Source organism: Anolis carolinensis, chromosome 1 (assembly GCF_035594765.1).
Source record: "Anolis carolinensis isolate JA03-04 chromosome 1, rAnoCar3.1.pri, whole genome shotgun sequence".
Taxonomy (NCBI): Eukaryota; Metazoa; Chordata; class Lepidosauria; order Squamata; family Dactyloidae; genus Anolis; species Anolis carolinensis.
The window spans coordinates 300,829,279-300,847,058 of NC_085841.1; the positions used below are offsets into that span (position 1 = coordinate 300,829,279).

General features: G+C 39.3%; 1 protein-coding gene across 2 annotated transcripts in view; it reads left to right on the top strand.

Moving 5' to 3' along the window:
- Positions 1–10,665, top strand: part of LOC100558837 (zinc finger protein 862) — a 67,241-nt gene extending 56,576 nt beyond the window's left edge. For both annotated transcript variants that reach the window (XM_003214639.4, XM_008105533.3), the window contains one exon: positions 190–10,665. In XM_003214639.4, the coding sequence (XP_003214687.2) occupies positions 190–2,351 (2,162 nt within the window). In that variant the 3' untranslated portion in view covers positions 2,352–10,665. The remainder of the gene's footprint in view (positions 1–189) is intronic.
- The last annotated feature ends 7,115 nt before the right edge of the window (positions 10,666–17,780 follow it).

Consider the following 17,780-nt stretch of genomic DNA (forward strand, 5'->3'; position numbering starts at 1 on the left):
AAAATGTTTATGGACCACAATGTGTTACAGTAATAATTTTAGTTTTACTGAAAACGATATACAGCCTAAGTGCATGTAAGGGGGGGGGGGGGGAGGGCAGTAGTAGCTTTCCTACTGTTTTGTGTTATTTTTTTTAGCAACCTACCTTAAATTTCTTGTAATTTTTGTTTGTTTGTTATGCTTGTGCAGCTTCAGAAACTATCATGTCTGTTCCCACCATCATGGAGGATGATGACCAGGAGGTGGATTCAGCGGATGAGTCAGTCTCGAATGACATGATAACAGCCACAGACGAACCGTCCAAGATGTCTGCTGTCACCAGGAGAATTCGACGCTTCAAGCAAGAATGGCTTAAAAAGTTTTGGTTTCTGAGGTACTCCCCTACCCTGAATGAAATGTGGTGCCATGTCTGCCGGCAGTACACAGTGCAATCTTCTCGGACTTCAGCTTTCATCATTGGCTCTAAGCAATTTAAGATACACACTATAAAACTTCATAGCCAGAGCAACCTCCACAAAAAGTGCCTGCAGCTCTACAGGCTCAGGATGCACCCCGAGAAGACAGAAGAAATGTGCCGCAATATGACTTTGCTCTTCAACACAGCCTATCATTTAGCTATGGAAGGTCGGCCCTATTGTGACTTTCGGCCCCTTGCAGAACTACTGAGAAAGTGTGAACTCAAAGTGGTGGATCAGTATATGAATGAGGGAGATTGTCAGATCCTAATCCATCATATCGCTCGAGCTCTGAGAGAAGACCTAGTTGAACGGGTCAGGCAGTCTCCCTTCCTCAGCATCATTTTGGATGGGCAGAGTGATGACCTGCTTGCTGACACAGTTGCTGTTTATGTACAATATATCAGCAGCGATGGGCCACCAGCCACTGAATTTCTCTCTCTCCAAGAGCTGGGTTTTTCTGCAACAGATAGTTACATCCAAGCATTGGATAGGGCCTTTTCCTCTTTGGGAATTAGACTGCAAGATGAAAGGCCAAGTGTTGGCTTGGGAATAGATGGTGCTAACATTACTGCTAGCCTTAGAGCTAACATGTACATGACAATCAGAAAAACTCTGCCTTGGTTGCTTTGTTTACCCCTCATGGTACACAAGCCACACTTAGAAGTATTGGATGCAATCAGTGGGAAAGAACTTCCATGCTTAGAGGAGCTAGAGAACAACCTGAAGCAGTTGCTCAGTTTTTACCGTTATTCCCCAAGGCTGATGTGTGAACTGAGAGTCACTGCAGCTACTCTTTGTGAGGAAACTGAATTCTTGGGAGACATTAGAGCTGTCAAATGGATCATTGGGGAGCAAAATGTCCTCAATGCACTGATCAAGGATTATCTGGAAGTGGTGGCTCATCTCAAAGATGTCAGTGGGCAAACACAAAGAGCAGATGCATCTGCCATTGCCTTGGCTCTCCTGCAGTTCCTTATGGACTACCAGTCGATTAAGCTGATATACTTTTTGCTGGACGTAATTGCTGTACTTTCACGTCTTGCCTTCATCTTCCAAGGTGAATATCTCCTTGTGTCACAAGTGGATGACAAAATAGAGGAGGCCATCCAAGAGATCAGCAGGCTAGCAGATTCCCCTGGTGAGTATTTGCAGGAATTTGAGGAGAACTTCCGTGAAAGCTTTAATGGTGTCGCTGTGAAAAACCTACGGGTGGCTGAAGCCAAATTCCAGTCGATTCGAGAAAAGATATGCCAGAAGACCCAGGTCATTCTTGCTCAAAGGTTTGAGCCTCGCACCAGGGCATTTGTAAAAGCATGTCAGGTGTTTGACCTTGCAATGTGGCCAAGAAGTGCAGAGGAGCTTATGAGCTATGGTAGGGAAGACATGGTGCAAATATTTGAGCATCTGGAAGCAGTGCCAACCTTTTCCACTGACATCATCAGAGAAGGCATGGACACCAGAGGGAGTTTGTTGATGGAATGGCGAGAACTCAAGGTGGATTATTATACCAAAAATGGCTTTAAAGATCTAATCAGTCACATTTGTAAATATAGGCAGAGATTTCCTCTTTTAAATAAAATAATCCAGATCCTCAAAGTCCTTCCCACTTCAACAGCCTGCTGTGAAAAAGGACGTAACGCCCTTCAGCGAGTGCGTAAAAACAATCGTTCTCGGCTTACCCTAGAACAGCTCAGTGACCTTTTGACAATTGCTGTTAATGGACCACCTATTGCCAACTTTGAAGCCAAGAGAGCATTAGATAGTTGGTTTGAAGAGAAATCTAGCAATAGTTATGCACTGTCTGCAGAAATGCTTAGCAGGATGTCCTCCCTGGATCATAAACCTATGCTGCAGAGCATGGACCATGGATCAGAATTTTATCCTGATATTTAACAAGGAATGCCTCTCATTTAGAAAGCTGTTGAAACTTTTTTTAAAAAAAATCAGTACTCTAAGCTTTGATATGTTATATGGAAATATATATATGTGTGTGTAAATGCCACACTGAAAATTTATCAGATGAAAGCTAAGAGGATTTTTTAAAAGAATAAGATAACACTTAACATTTACTGACATCTTCAACCGTGGCAGCTGCAATGTAGGTGACAACATTTCATTCTTCAGAAACATGCTGGGGCCATAGGCTATACTTCAAACTGATCAATTTATAAGCTAGATATCACAATGTCACTCTACTTCTTGCTATAATTTTGTGTGTCCATGTCTGCTTTCTCTCTGACTTTTCCCTGTTTTTAGTCAGTTGTTGAGCCATTTCATGCCTTTCCTTATGATCACTCCTTAATTTAATTTAGGTCAGAGTGGTTCCTTACCCATTCTTCTGATGATCTGGTTAACTTTTTTTTTGTCTTATATCTTTCAATTAGCTTGTGATGCCCCTTTTTGGTATTACACTCCAGTGGGCATTTTTAACTTATGGCAAATCTCCTGTGAAAATTCTACTAACAAAGGCATATATCTTACAATATTGATAGCATGTTCAGATGAAAATAACATAATGCAGAAGTTGGGAAATTAGGGGGAGGGATTGTTTTTGCATTTATATTTTTATATAATAGGGGATAAGAAAGTTAATTAAACTCTTTACTGAAAACCTGGGCTGCTGTGGAAGCTAGATAGCCAGTGAGTCAAAACCCACAATAGGTTAAAGAGACACACTGGCTTAAAATATACGTATGCTAATTTTATGTTATTTATACTCAGTCTTTATAATCATAAATAGATTGTGTCTTCTGTTTGATTCTTTTTTATATATAAGTGAATGAGATGCCTGCTATATTTCTGTGGCAGGGTGTATCAATGCAAGAACCATATTTGGTTGTTATCACATGGCAATGCCCTTTGAGAGATTCACATATCCTCCTTTGACTAAGGTTTAATTTTCCATTATATGGCAAAAGGAAAATGAAAGGTGCTATATTTCTGTGTATGGGTTTTTTTAAAGGATACATTTGGGCACGTGCACAAAAATGTGATTTGTAGGTGAAATGATAAATGCATTTGTGGAGATACCTTTTTTAAACTTCAGTGTTTCAGTTCAAATAAGCCTAAATGAGCACAAAACCTCCACAAATGTTTTGCCATGTCCTGCTGACTGCCACGAAGCAGTACCATAATAGTGCTAGATGGTCACAGAAATGAATGGAAGGAGTCCTTTTGTGCCGAAGAACTACTAGGATGGCATGTTTCCAGAGGGACTAACCTCATGCCAGTCTGCATTATTTTGGACAAGCCTACCACAATGATGTCAGTTACACTGAACCTTTCTGTATTCCTTCCCAGCATCCTCATATCTCCTAGTCCCTTCCTGTTGTTCTTGGTGCTAAGGTAACTCTGGAACCATTGCTGCTAGATTATTGCTTTTCATTTATATAGATATATAATTTTATTTTTAAACAGTATGTTTTAAGTGATGATGTAGCATGTTGTTAAAGCAGTCTCTCTTGGGGTATATCTACAGCAGTGTCCTTTGCTGCATCTCTTTTAATTCTAGTTTGTCCCACATTGTTTCCATACATATTTGGTTTTTACTTTCAGGACTCCAGACACATCACTGTAAAGAAAAATACAGGAACTTGATATGGTATATGAAAATAGCCTTGATTCTACAATATTATAAAATACGTGCAATTGTCAAGATAGTAGGGCTTTCCCCGCCCTCCAAAAAAAGAAGAAAACCTACAAGTTAGGAGTTGTCTGTAGCAAGTGCACATCAGTGTAAGGATCATAAATGGGGCCTATTTTGAGATTAAGGAGAAGTATGGTGGGGTATGGAGCATGAAAGATAGGATATAACAAATAGTTGTCCAACCTAATTGAACAAAACAAGTAAAAGTGTATGTTTCTGTCATGTGATATTAACTGATATACAGGGCTGGGTAGTGGGGGAGGGATAGGGAATGGAAGATGAGTGGAGGAAAGCAGGATCTGGGAGCAAATGGAATGAGGTACAGAATGCTACAACAAAGAAATATAAATGCCTGGTATAGATGCATCTTTAGTCAATTCAGCTTTCCAGAATTCCATTCCTTCCAACCAACCCCTACCATGGAATAAGAAGCAAATATATCTGTCCCTTATCTGCTTTGAGCTGGACTTCAAAAGTTCCTCCTCCACTACTACTCACTCTGAGCTGCTGGTAGAAAGTGAGACTGAAGATGAGCAAGAAGGAAGATTGTTTAGGAAATAGCAATGCCACATAGTTTTGAGCATTTTTGACTGTAACTATAGCACTATGAGGATTATCAATATACTATAACAACAAATAGCACATTTTAAAGGATTATACCACAACAGTTTTCTGAACATAGCAACAACTATAGTAATTCATAGAGCACTGATATCTTCAAAGCCAATTGTGTACCATAGGCAGCAAGAGACCTGCATTACACTACAGAGAAATCCCCATTCAACAATATTAACAACATGAACAATATTAACTCAAAGGTAGTTGTTACTCAAATAGAGTATAGCACTTGACTGATTATATGAAGCCAAATCGTTTAAAAAAATAAAAACACTTCCACTATTTCCTTGCTTAGAGTGTCTTTTAGCATTTTATGGTCCCTGTAAATTCTACTGTGCAGCCATGTCCAGTGATCTGGTTGAATAACAACTCTGGTTAGAAATATTTTAAAAAATATAATTATGGTTTATATGTGATAGATTACCTCCCACAAGGATGGTAAAACATCAAATATCCGGGCATCCCCTGGGCAACATCCTTGCAGACGGCCAATTCTTGTGTGAGCACCAGAAGTGACTTGCAGTTTCTCAAGTCGCTCCTGACATGGAAAAAAATGTGATAACAGTTGTCTTTTTGTAGATGCTAGTATCATGGTAGACTGGATAGAGAGGACAGATTTAATCCAAATGGTGATTTATATTAAAACAAGTTATGTAAAAAAAAAAACCTCCATGCTATTTTTAAAACATTGCTGGCAAGTGCTAGGTACTTCATTTTGCCTATTCACTATTCTGAATAAGAATACTTTTTCTATAGTACAAGTTGTTATTGGATTATGGCAAAAGAGTAAGGTATTACCCAATGTAATTAGCTAAGAAAATTCGTGCTTTGATTAATGCTCAAGGCTTAATGGGTTTTAGGAGGCACACAAATCACCTGTGGGATGCATAAACAATATTATTTGTGTGAGAGAATAATAAAACGGAGAAATTGCAAAGAACAGAAAAATAATTTCCTGCAATCATTTATTTTTAGGATTTTCAGAGAACCCCACATTTAAAGAACCTGGCCATGCTGTAACTAAATCCATCAAACTTAATCAATTTCAAGTATTATTAATTTAAGTGAAAGAAGCAATCATGTATTTAATCCACTTGCATTGAAATCAGTCTTGTTTAACTAACTTTGGCAATATCATACTCTATATTTCCTGCCATTGTTTTTTTTAAAGCGTTATTTGTTCATGTGTAAATATAACATGGTCAAAACTATAAAGCTCTGTTTACACCTACAGTCTTAACTTAGCAATTTTACAAAAGTTGTTTTTCTGTTGGACACATGAGGGATTTCCACAGTTGGGTGCCAAAGTTGTCACTTTAAAAATTGTTGCCTGTGTGACTTAGTCATAATCCAAGTTTTTAACGTAATATAGAAACATTTCAGTAGAATTTTGCTTCTAAAATATGTTACAACTGGTCATTGCTTGTTGCCTATAAAGAGATTCCTAGAGTAAAACTCTTGTTCATGTAAATCAATTCTTCTTCAGTAAAACATAATCTTCAAACAAGGAAACCATCCTTTGAGGCAATTTTATTCTCCCTCACCTCTGGCTCATATGGTGTATTCACAATTTCTTCCTGGGTCCTAGGAAATGCTCCAAACCAGATTTTTGGCAAACCTCAGGATGGGGGTTACAGGAGGGGAGAAATATGATAGCACTCAGGATTGGAACCTGCCCAAGAATCTAATACAATTTTTTACTATGCAAAATAGTATTCACTTGTTTCTTGCTTTAACTGAAAAAAAAAGTCATCTAATGGTCAGCAGTGTCATGAGGACTGGGTGATTGTGCCCTTATCTACAGTGATGACAAAATGCAGTTTTAAACTATATAATACAGTTTTAAAATGCATTGTATAGTAGTGTAGATGGGACCTGTATGTGGTTAAACTTGATCTGATATGTGAGTTACATGTCAGTAATGCTTCATCAGAAAAAGAGCTCCTGGGACATGAATGTCTATAGCCCAAGTGTGTGGAGACACGATAAAGATTCAAGTGAAATGGTTGTGTTGTTGGTCAAAGCAGAATTTCATTGCCCTTGCAAGTCATTTTTTGAGAGGTTAGAGCTTTTGGTAATTATACTGGATGAAATATTTGTCTAAGCTTAGTTGTTTATGCTCTAGCTATCTCAGGGCTGTTGTGTGTTTTCCGGGCTGTATGACCATGTTCCAGAAGTATTATCTCCTGACGTTTTGCCCACATCTATGGCAGGCATACTCAGAGGTTGTGGGGTATACCCCACAACCTCTGAGGATGCCTGCCATAGATGTGGGCAAAACGTCAGGAGAGAATACTTCTGGAACATGGCTATACAGCCTGGAAAATACACAACAACTCTGTGATTCCGGCCACGAAAGCCTTCAACACTTCTAGCTATCTGTTTGGTTGTAATTTCGATCAGACAAAATGTAGTGAAAAATAAAGTACACTAGAGGGCATCAGCTGTTAAAGTATTTGTAGATGTCTAGGGCAGCAGAAGAGCACAAGGGAACATTAATTCTCCATCTGATAATTGCTTGCATGTTTCTCACTCAAAAATATTGTATAGTTTTCTCTTACAGAGAGAAGGAGATAAAAATGGTCAATATGTAAAGGATCCAGTATTTAGAAACCAAATTAATCAGCCTGTTATGTTCAGACAAGATATCATAGTTAAGAATATATGCGTGCCTATATTTCTGAATAATGTAAAGAAACAGTTTGTAATCAAGTGTTTCTGTTGTTTTCAGCTTCTGTGAATAATTTGTGCATATCACTTTGTAAACCTTGACTCCTTACTAAGAATTCTACCTTGTTGGAGTTTTGTTACATATTTACCAACTATCTTTTAATTCAGGCTCTATCACAGCAGCATGTTTCTCTCTGTCTGAAACATACTAAACACATACTTGTATCATCTTACATGCAGCCTACCAATAATGCATGGAATCAAAGTCGTAGGGCCAAAAGCCAAACACAACAGGGAGTATCATAACAAAACAGAAAACCAAAGCTATTTCTACATTTTCAAAAGCACAGTGAGGACGCATGCATGGACAATGCAAGTTTGTCCTCTTATAAAGGCATGCCCTCTGTATCAAAACATCCTTGTGTTGATTGTGCCTGTTGCTTGCATTTTTGCAAGGATGGGCTCTTAAAGACTATTCAGACATTTTGATCCTACAGCACAAACTCAGCTGCTAAGAAATCTTTCAGGTTATTTTTCTACTTAACATTGTTTCTACAGTATGTTGTGTAATAGGGTTGATGTCCATTTTCCCCCATGGTTACCTCATAGCTTGGAACTTATTTTTGGGGAACAACTGTTCCCAGAATCCCCAGCCAGTGTAGCCACTGTCCCTCCTCAGTTTAAACAACAAAAATCAACTCAATCCATAAAAGTGGTTCCTCAACAATTAGAAATAATTAATTCTGCTCTTCAGCCATTGTATTTTCACTCCAATAATACTTTCACACCAGTAATATCTATGCAATTCTTATTTCCCTTTGTAAGCAGGTAGAATATGTCTCTTTGAAACCTGGTGTATATACATAATACTGATTCCCCAAAAGGTGCAATCTAAAGAAATCTATGGTACTTGAGCTTTTAGATCATATTGCTTTCAGGTAGATTTTGGTTCAACCAACTTTCTCTGGATTGCCCTCTCACTGGACATGATCTGACTAAGACAGCATTTTGATACTCACATGATTTTAGAGGGAGAAACTTGAGTATGAGCTTCATCCTCCCACTGAAATCAGTGGCTAGATTATGCCTATAGCTTATGTATAGCATGCCCCATGTAATACTTCATATAGACCACACCATATAAGAAATTAATTCACATGGCTATATGTCACTATATAAATAATAGACTATATATTTATATATTTATATGTTTTCAATGGATATAAATAGATTTAGAGAACTGACTGCTCTGTTGCAAAGGCTGGCCCTGTGTTTATGTGAGAGGCATACAGCACACAAAATTAAAGGTGTGGCATTCAATTTCACTCCAGTGTTTGCCTATTGAAAGAAAGCTGTCTAGTGAAAGTATTTTGCTGTGGGTCGGCATACCAGCGGGGTTCACAATGTGTTAATTGATGCCTGCGCAGCAGTACTGGGACATCTTGTGATAAATGATAGTGAATGCATTTAGTGCAACGTAGGCTGTAGATGCCTGCATTCTTACTTTTGGCAAATATGTATTCAATCCACTTGTGCACTTTCCTTCTTTGCTAAGTAACTGCAGGTGGAAATACAGCTTGCGCTTCTCCTAATTGATATGGCCTTGTAGTTAGCAAATTGAAATGGTATGATACATTTGAGTGGAATACAGGCATTAGTTGCACTTGGCCAAGCCTCATTGACTTTCAGCAGTACTACATTTATGCAGCTAGGATTATTTTGTTTTTATAAAAGACAATGAAACTCAAAAATGAGGGAGAAGATAGTATCTGGAAAGTGGATCTAGCATAAGAAGAAAAAGTTTAAGTGCAATGTTAAATGGTGAATGTATTTAGCTGGGGAGTCATGCCACAGATGTTCCCTGTATGTGCAGTTGTATTGCTGTACCTTCACTACTAATATCCTCTTTGATTACACTTTTTAAGAAAATGCAGTTTTTCTTTGTTGAAAATAAATTGATCATTCAAATGGTTTTCAGAATGAACAATGAACTGAAGTCATCAGATGGCAAACACTATCCTGAATACTGAATTCATTTCAGCAGTTCTGGCTTGAGTAATTACAACTGAACCACTCTGACAAAAACACCGTTGATGTGATGTTATCCTTTAAAACTATGACTAACAGAATCATACATTTGTTGCAGGCCCAACCACAATTTTCATTGATCATTCCTTTGTGAAATTCATGCTGGGAGGTCTTTGAGCTGAATTTTCCCTTTCTTTGCCCATGTTTCGACAAAGCCATTTTGATTCTGCAGGTGAAAATTGTTTTCTGTTGGTAAGAAAGGTATCTTAAAAATACTTTTTTTGGGGGGGGAGAGATAAAACATCCAGATTTCAAGCATCCAGGCACTATGTAATATTTTATGCAAGTTTCGTTGTTACAATTATTCTGATCATTGGGAGGATTCGTTTGGAAAATGTAGAAACGAATTTCCTTCAATCAAGTGACTACTTGCACTGGTGTTGTGCAGCTTTATGTTGAGCGAACTTGTGCCACATACCTCTGGAAATTGAGGTTTGCTTATCCTCTTGTGATACATCAGGGCGTTGCCACCACACAACTCTGGAAACCCACCTCAGTTACAAACCAGGCCTACCTGAAACCCCACATCTTCAGGACTGTAGAGTGTCAATCCATACAAGAACAGCTACCTAGAAAATGTTTTCCTCAGGACTCAACCTCATGAACAGTTTTACCTTCTCATGGCTACTGGACTCTTCTCTGGCCCGCATGCTGCCAACAAACACTCTCACTCTGTATTGAAATCCTTCAAGCACCTCACCTCATGTACAGAAAAGCTTCCCCAGCCCACACTGGGAAGGGAAATCACACAAACTGTAATTGTATAAATGCAACAAGGAGGGCTGCTGGATTTCTCCTCTTCAGGCATCCTTGCATAACTCAGAAGCATCAAGGGGATGGAAATACCTCCTCGTGTTTGGCCTTCCCCTCACCCCTTCCCCTCACAAGCCCAGTCTCAAACAGTTTGTTTGACCATGCACACATGTAAAGGAGGGGAGGGGGAGGAACAATTTAGAAATATATTATTACATATGTATTAAAATGTTTATATCACACTTTTTTCTGACAATGTTTAAAATGTTATTTTGCAGACTATGCTTTATAGTACCTGTGTGAGAGGGGCTAGGACACTGGATACGAATAGAGCTATGTTGATATATTATAGTATGTACACGAGAACTTTGCTTTTGTCATACATCATACTTGTAATGTAAGATGATTATTAATAAAAAAATCTTCAATTTATCAAGATGGATAAAGCATACTTTATGTCAAATGCTTTTATTTTAAGCATGAAGCTGCAGACCTTGTTTGAGAGATTTTAACCTCATCAGACGGGGCTGAATTCGGCAGCAATGCCAGTTCCCCTTCTCTTTTGCCACAGAACTTGCTGGCTCCCATCCCATGATGCATAGCTACTTCCAGTGGGGCTTCGTGGTAAAGGGATGGGGAACCACATATGCCGCCACAGCTACAACATAGGAGGCTTCCCATGTCACATACAAATTAATGGAGGGAAGCTGGCTGGCGGATGCTTTTCCCCATAGAATGAGGTGGATTCCCCCACCAAGCACTGCTGAATTTGCCACGATGCATGGTGATTCTAGCGGCAAATAGGTTGAGGTTCCTATAATGGATTGGTATAGATATTCATTGACAGTCAACAAGAGTGGTTCCTTATTGTTACCACCGAATAAGAAGAATGTGGCTCTACAATCCCATCTTGACTGTGTTTATTGAATATACTGGCTGTCTAGAACAGTGAGCACCACAGGGGTTTCTCATCTTGTAACAGAGCAGATTTTTCATACTTATTAGGGAAACAAATTTCTATTTTCCCATTTAAATAAGCTTTCCAAAAAAGCTTGTTTAATATGGCCCCTGTATTTTCAGGAAAGACATTCAAGATCTCGTTGTGGATTTGCAAAAATGCAGACAATAGCAAATGCTATGGAACAAAACAAAATGTGACATCATACCACAGAGTCATGATAAAAGACATAGGAAAACTTAGAATATCTTTCTATGGTCAAATTTCATAGAGTTGCCTGGAGGACCAATAAATAATGACACATTTTGTTAGATGTAGATAATTGAAACTACAGTTACCTGTCTTGTGGATATGGGGATTGTACTGTACTGCACTACTTACTGTGGAAAGGGCCATAATGCTGTCCAAGATCTCAAACTTTCTTTATAAAGGGCACAGTAGTGAGGGATAAAAGATCGGTGGCCATTTCTGTAAAATAAATAAAAGCTTTTGACCAGGAAACAAGTTCTGCTAGAACATTTTTCCTCAAGTATTCAGAGCCTTCACACCCACCATCTTTGATGTGAAATAAAGCAGAGCCACATGATACCACCTTTTCATTGGACATCATCCCAACGCGACTTACTTTATGTACCGGGTCCTAGAAAAGTGCACTTGGAAAGGACCAGATGCAGAGCTTTTTCTATTTCTGCCCCTGCCTTATGGAATGCCTTGCCGCCCTATATGAGAGCCATGCGTGAGTTAGGACCTTTTACCCTAGCACTTAAGACCTGGCTTTTTACTAGAGCTTTTGATCTATGTTAATTTTATCAATATTTGTATGTATGTATTTTTATCCTTTACAATTTAGCTTGTAAATCGCCTAGAGCATCTTGGATGGAGGGCAATTAATAAGTAATTAAATGATGATGATGATGATGATGATGATGATCATCATCATCATCATCATCCCATGCAGTCCCCTAATTTCTAAACATTTCTAAAAGGGTTAGCAAACAATACAAACAGACTTCCACCTGTTGTCTGTGATGCTTCCTTTGTCAACTGTTTTAAGAGTGTTTAAAAGTGACTTGTGCGAATGGGTGTTCTTATGGGTGGTGTCCTACTAAGCATTGACATTTCTCTCCCCAAATTCTGGCATGGCATTTTTTTTAAATTTTTAGGAATACCACAATTTCAAGATACCATGACTTTGTTTTTCTTGTCATTTCTCCATAGTAATCTTGGCTTTTGAGATTGTGCTACTGCTAGCTTTTAAACTTCGTTTTCACTTTTTGTTTTACCAACTACAGTAAGTTCTCATGCCTAGTGGGTTTCAGATTTCTGCAACTGAGAGTAAGGAGGTTGGAAGGGAGAGGAAAGAAAAGGAACCTAGAGAAAGAAATGACGTCTGCCTTAAGAACTATGCCTTCTGTCTCTTTGAGAGTAAGGAGATTGGGAGGGAAAAGAAAGGAGCCCACAGAAATGGTGTCTGCTTTAAGAATAATGCCTTCTGTCTCCTCTATGGATGGTTGAGCTAGAAGTGGGAGGAAGCAATCCTGTGTGATGGGGATAAATAAATTCTTTGTCTTTAAAGAAGGAATTCCACATAAAGAAAATTCTCCACGCAAAAAAGATGATTTTCTCCCTTATCCCATTCCCCTCTTCTTTTCTATAGCTCTGTCTGATGAAATCAATTGTCTCACTGACTTTCCACAGTATCTCAGATCTGTTAGTGTGAAGGCAATATCGCCCATCTATAATATGAATACAGTATTGTGAAATGGTTTATGTATCCCAGATTCAATTTCTGTCAATTCCAGATAGGCCTGGGAAAAGTTCCTGGCTAAAATCCAGGCAAGGATTTCCCTTTCGTAAACATATAGACAATATTGAGCTTCCTGCTTTGTAACTTTTAAAAGACTCATGAAAGAACTACGGGACAATAAATTTCTCCTAGAAAAGTTGAAATCACATTATTTATAATAAGATATTTCTGTTTTGTATTGTATATAATTCCACTACAGTGTGCCCTCACTTTTCGCGGGGTTAGGTTCCAGGCCTGCCCGCAAAAAGTGAAAAACCGCAAAGCAGTGGCACTATTTTAATTTTAATATTTATACATTATTTTGGTCCTTTCCCCTCACGACCCACCCACGGTCAGGCCCTGCTCGGCCTCCCCCACTCACCGGTGCACACGTGGCCGGCCTCCCTGTCAGCAGACCTGGAGGGAAGAAGAAGCGGCACAGCGTGGGCTCTGCTAGGTCCAAGGCGCACCTGGCGAAAGAGGCGGGGGAACGGCATTGCCCCACCCTGCTCGCCTCTGATGCAGGGGAAGCAAGGCAAGGCAAAGCAAGGCAGCGCCGCCTGCTGCTTTTCCTCGTCCAGATGCTCACACCCACTCTCACTCTCCTGCCTTTGCCTGTGGCAAGCGGATCCTGAACAGGGGAGCAAGTGCCTGTGCGAGGAAAAACAACAGGCAGCGTGGTGCTGCCTTGCTTCCCCTGCATCAGAGGCGAGCGGGGCGAAGTGCTGCCATTCCTCCACCTCTTTCGCCAGGTGCACCTTGGGCCTAGCAGGAGGAGGAGCCTGGCGTGTGATGAGGAGGAGGAGAGGAGGAAGCGGAAAAAGGAGTGAAAGTCGGGAAGAAGGACCGCCCTCTCTTCAGAGTCCTCCACATTTCCCAGCATGGCTGGCTAGAGCGGCGGCGGCAGAAGAGGAGTATAACCACCTCTTCCAGGCTCTTCTGCCGTCAATGTCACCCGCCCTTCCTCACTCACTCATGGAGTGGAGCGGCGTTCCTTCTTCCCTGGCAGAGGCAGCCAGAGCCACATGTCAGGACCGAAGCAAGGGGGCAGCCCTGAGGAGAAGCAGCAGCAGCAATGGGGTGGTTAAACAAATACATACATAATTTTAAAAGTCCACAATAGAACAAATCCGTGGAAAGCGAACTGCGAAATTGCGAGGAAACACTATCTATTTTTTCTCAAAAAGAATTCAATAAAGTCACACCTCCTTTTCTCCCAAAGTGTGGTATGCATATAACACTCTAGAACAGTGATTCCCAAAGTGGGCGCTACCGCCCCCTGGTGGGCGCTGCAGCGATCCAGGAGGGCAGTGATGGCTACAGGTGCATTTGTGTTTGCATTTTTCAAGTGCAAACACAGAAGAATCTCCACAGTTACAAGAAGAACTGATGGAAGTAACTACAAATGATGAATTTAAATTTAAATTCAAAAGTGGCTACCACCAATTCTGGCTGCAAAAGGAGATCCCTATGGCTTTTCCTGAAATATGGGCAGTAATTCAAAAGTTCTTAATTGCATTTCCTTCATCATATTTACTGGAACGTGGATTCAGTCTGGTAACCAATTTATTAACAAAAATAGTCAATCGCGTTGATTTAAGGTTACTGCTGACGAAAATAGAGTCGAGGATTACTAAATTGATAGCAGCATACCAGATTCATCCTTCTCATTAAGATGATTTTGAATGTTTTAACTTTTTTGTATTACCTTTCTATTCTGAGTTCAAAAAATAGTTTCATAATTTAAAACTTCAATATTTCTAATTTACACTTTTCTTTACTATATTTTATGAAAAAGGTAGAAACATTAATACATATATCTTTCTGTTTAATTGCTATTAAAATTAAAAAATAATAATTTCCAGGGGGTGCTGAATAATATTTTTTTTCTGGAAAGGGGGCGGTAGGCCAAATAAGTTTGGGAACCACTACTCTAGAAGATATCCCAGCCTATTAAAATATATCAGGGCAGGTTACAGTTGCAAACCAACAATGCAGAACTATGTACACTGCATTAGAGCTCCATAGCTCCATGTTATGATTCCACAGCTCCCAAAACTTGAACTGGATGCTAACGTGAGGTCAAACTGAATTGCCCCCACCAATGGAGCATAAGGAAAAGCACCACTATGAGTGTTTGTGTATGTGCCTTCAAATTACGTACCTGTTGACTTACAGCAACCTAATGAATTTCATAGGGTTTTCTTAGGCAAGAAATACTAACAAAAGTTATGCCATTATATATAAGGAAAGATGCTTCAAGTTCCGGGGGAGGATAGAAGAAAACTGAACCATTTTGAGTTTGGAAAAGATTTTCCGCCGTTCTCATTGGCCTGATAAAAGTGCAATCACAATGTAGGATTGCCATGCGTTTCATGATCAACATGTTTCCTTCTGCATTTTTGTATATATGGTGATCTTTTTTGTATAATTACAAAGGAACTGCCTTCAGCTCTGTTGCTTGTTTAAGGCAGAAATGAAAAGTTGAAGACTGCATTACAAATACAAACTTAGAGCGTACCAAGGCTGAGTTTGTGAGACTAAGAGCAGGATTGTTCATTATAGGGGCTCTCATTTTGATAAACTGCAACAATATAGCAAGAAGAAGACGAAGAAGAAACCAACAGGCAAAAAATTTTCCCCTAACTCTTCCATCGGGAAAAAAAAATAATTCCTGATGTTTCCATGTTCTGGAAAAGCTGAATGCAAAGAGTGTCTTGAAACAGCCACTGCAGGTAGGTGCAATTGACATTCAGCAATATGATCTTTGTTAAATCTTGCCTTCTTTCTTGCAAAACCACCCCAGACACCCCACAGCCTATTAGTTGCTTCCTGAATCAGCATATGAAGAACTCATGGCAAAGCTTCAAAATGTAGAAAATTATTTAGGACTCCCTCTTAGGCAAAGTCAGAGTTGTCCCAGGCATTTGAGAGAGAAGATCTCTGCTGATAGCAGCAAACCAGAGGTAGGGGAAACTCTTGCTTTCTGCAATACACCTTTCCCTCAGCATGACATTTAATCCATTAAGACGGGATACCTTTGTATGTGTATAAAACAAGACTTCTGAAGCAAAGTAAAGAAGCCTTTCTTTTTTAAATCATTGTGATTGTACTCAGTTGCTGCTTTTGGAGTTTAAATGCATCAATATTCTACTTACTCCCTTGCTGGCACAATCTTTTACTGCATGAGAATATTTTGTCACCATGATAGTGTAGCAAACATGAAGTGTTTTAAATTTGCACTGTGCTAAATGTACAGTATTCCCTAATGACTAAATTGCTTAGTGTTGAAGCTAAACTGAAAAGCTATTGAAGAATAAAATAATCTTATCAAAGTAACACTGTCTGTCTAAGGTGGAAAGGTGGAACAGAACAGAAGTTTATATTTGAGTATAGCCAAATTGGACAAGGCATTTATTCTCTTCTGATGGTCTCTTTCATTGACTACAGGTTTCCTGCTGGGAAATGAATAAGCATACAAAAATGGAGCTCTTACTACTTTTTGAGATATCTACTTTTCTCATCAAGTAGATATGTTATCCGTCTCTTTTGTAGAGAGAGAAAACAGAGTATAAATAACCATAATAAGCCCAATCAGTTGCGGTAATCCTAGGGGGTTTTGCCTTCTGTCTTACCAAGCATTATAGTCATTTCTCGTGTGAAATGTACTCTCATGTTCATTGTAGTACTGTCTCAGTTTAAACATCTTGGCTTCTAGGAAGAGTTCAGGTTTAATTTGCTTCAGGACCCATTTATTTGCCTCTGTAACAACACATTTCAAATGAGTAGGGTTTTTTTTTCTTATTACCTGTCTTCACTGTCCAGCTCCTAACAACAATACATAGGCATGGCAAATATGAATCCTAATGTTGGTATTCCATGTTATATCTTTACACTTCAGGCTCTTGTCTAGTTCCTCCAACTTCTTTCTTAGCCCCCGGTGGTGCAGTGGATTAAAACCTTGTCCCAGCAAGACTGATGACTTGAAGGTTGGATTGCTGACCTGAAGGTTGCTGGTTTGAATCCAAACCGGGGAGGGGGCAGATGAGTTCCCTCTATCAACTCCAGCTGATGAGAGAAGCCTCCCACAAGCATGGGAAAAACATCAAAACATCCGGGCGTCCCCTGGGCAATATCCTTACAGATGGCCAATTCTCTCACACCAGAAGTGACTTGCAGTTTCTTTCTTTTGGTTAGCCTTGGAGATACTACATGATCTTTTTGCATATTGATCCAGACCTACATGGCTATGTCTTTGAATTCTGCTGCCAAAGTTGGAAATATTGATTATTGTTTGTCACTCGTACAATCTGCTTTAATGACTTTTTAGTCTCTCTGATCCCATAAAGAAAATGCTTGAATTTATCCTCTGGAATTAGAGGGATATTGGATGGTTTAACTGATTAGAGAGCCAGTATCATGTAGTAGTTGGAGTTTTGGAGTATGACTCTGAAAACTAAGATTCAAATGTCTGCTCGGCCATGGAAACTTACCCAGTGACCTTGGGTCAGCCTCATCTGAACAAATCCCATTAAGTTGAAAATAACTTGCAGCACAAACACTACAACTTTAGATAAACTGAAACATGCACACCAGCCTGCTTCTACTGTTAAAATGTATGTTTGATACATGTATTTGATGGAAATTCCTATGAGGGTGCTCCTGAGAAATGCAAGTTCATTTTTAAATACGCCTTTAAAAGTTGTTTTGCATTATACAAATATCCTAGTGCTGTTGCAGCAACAGTAATATTGGTCACTGAACTGAGTAATCAACGAATAGAAGGAATTTTTTAGTCATCTA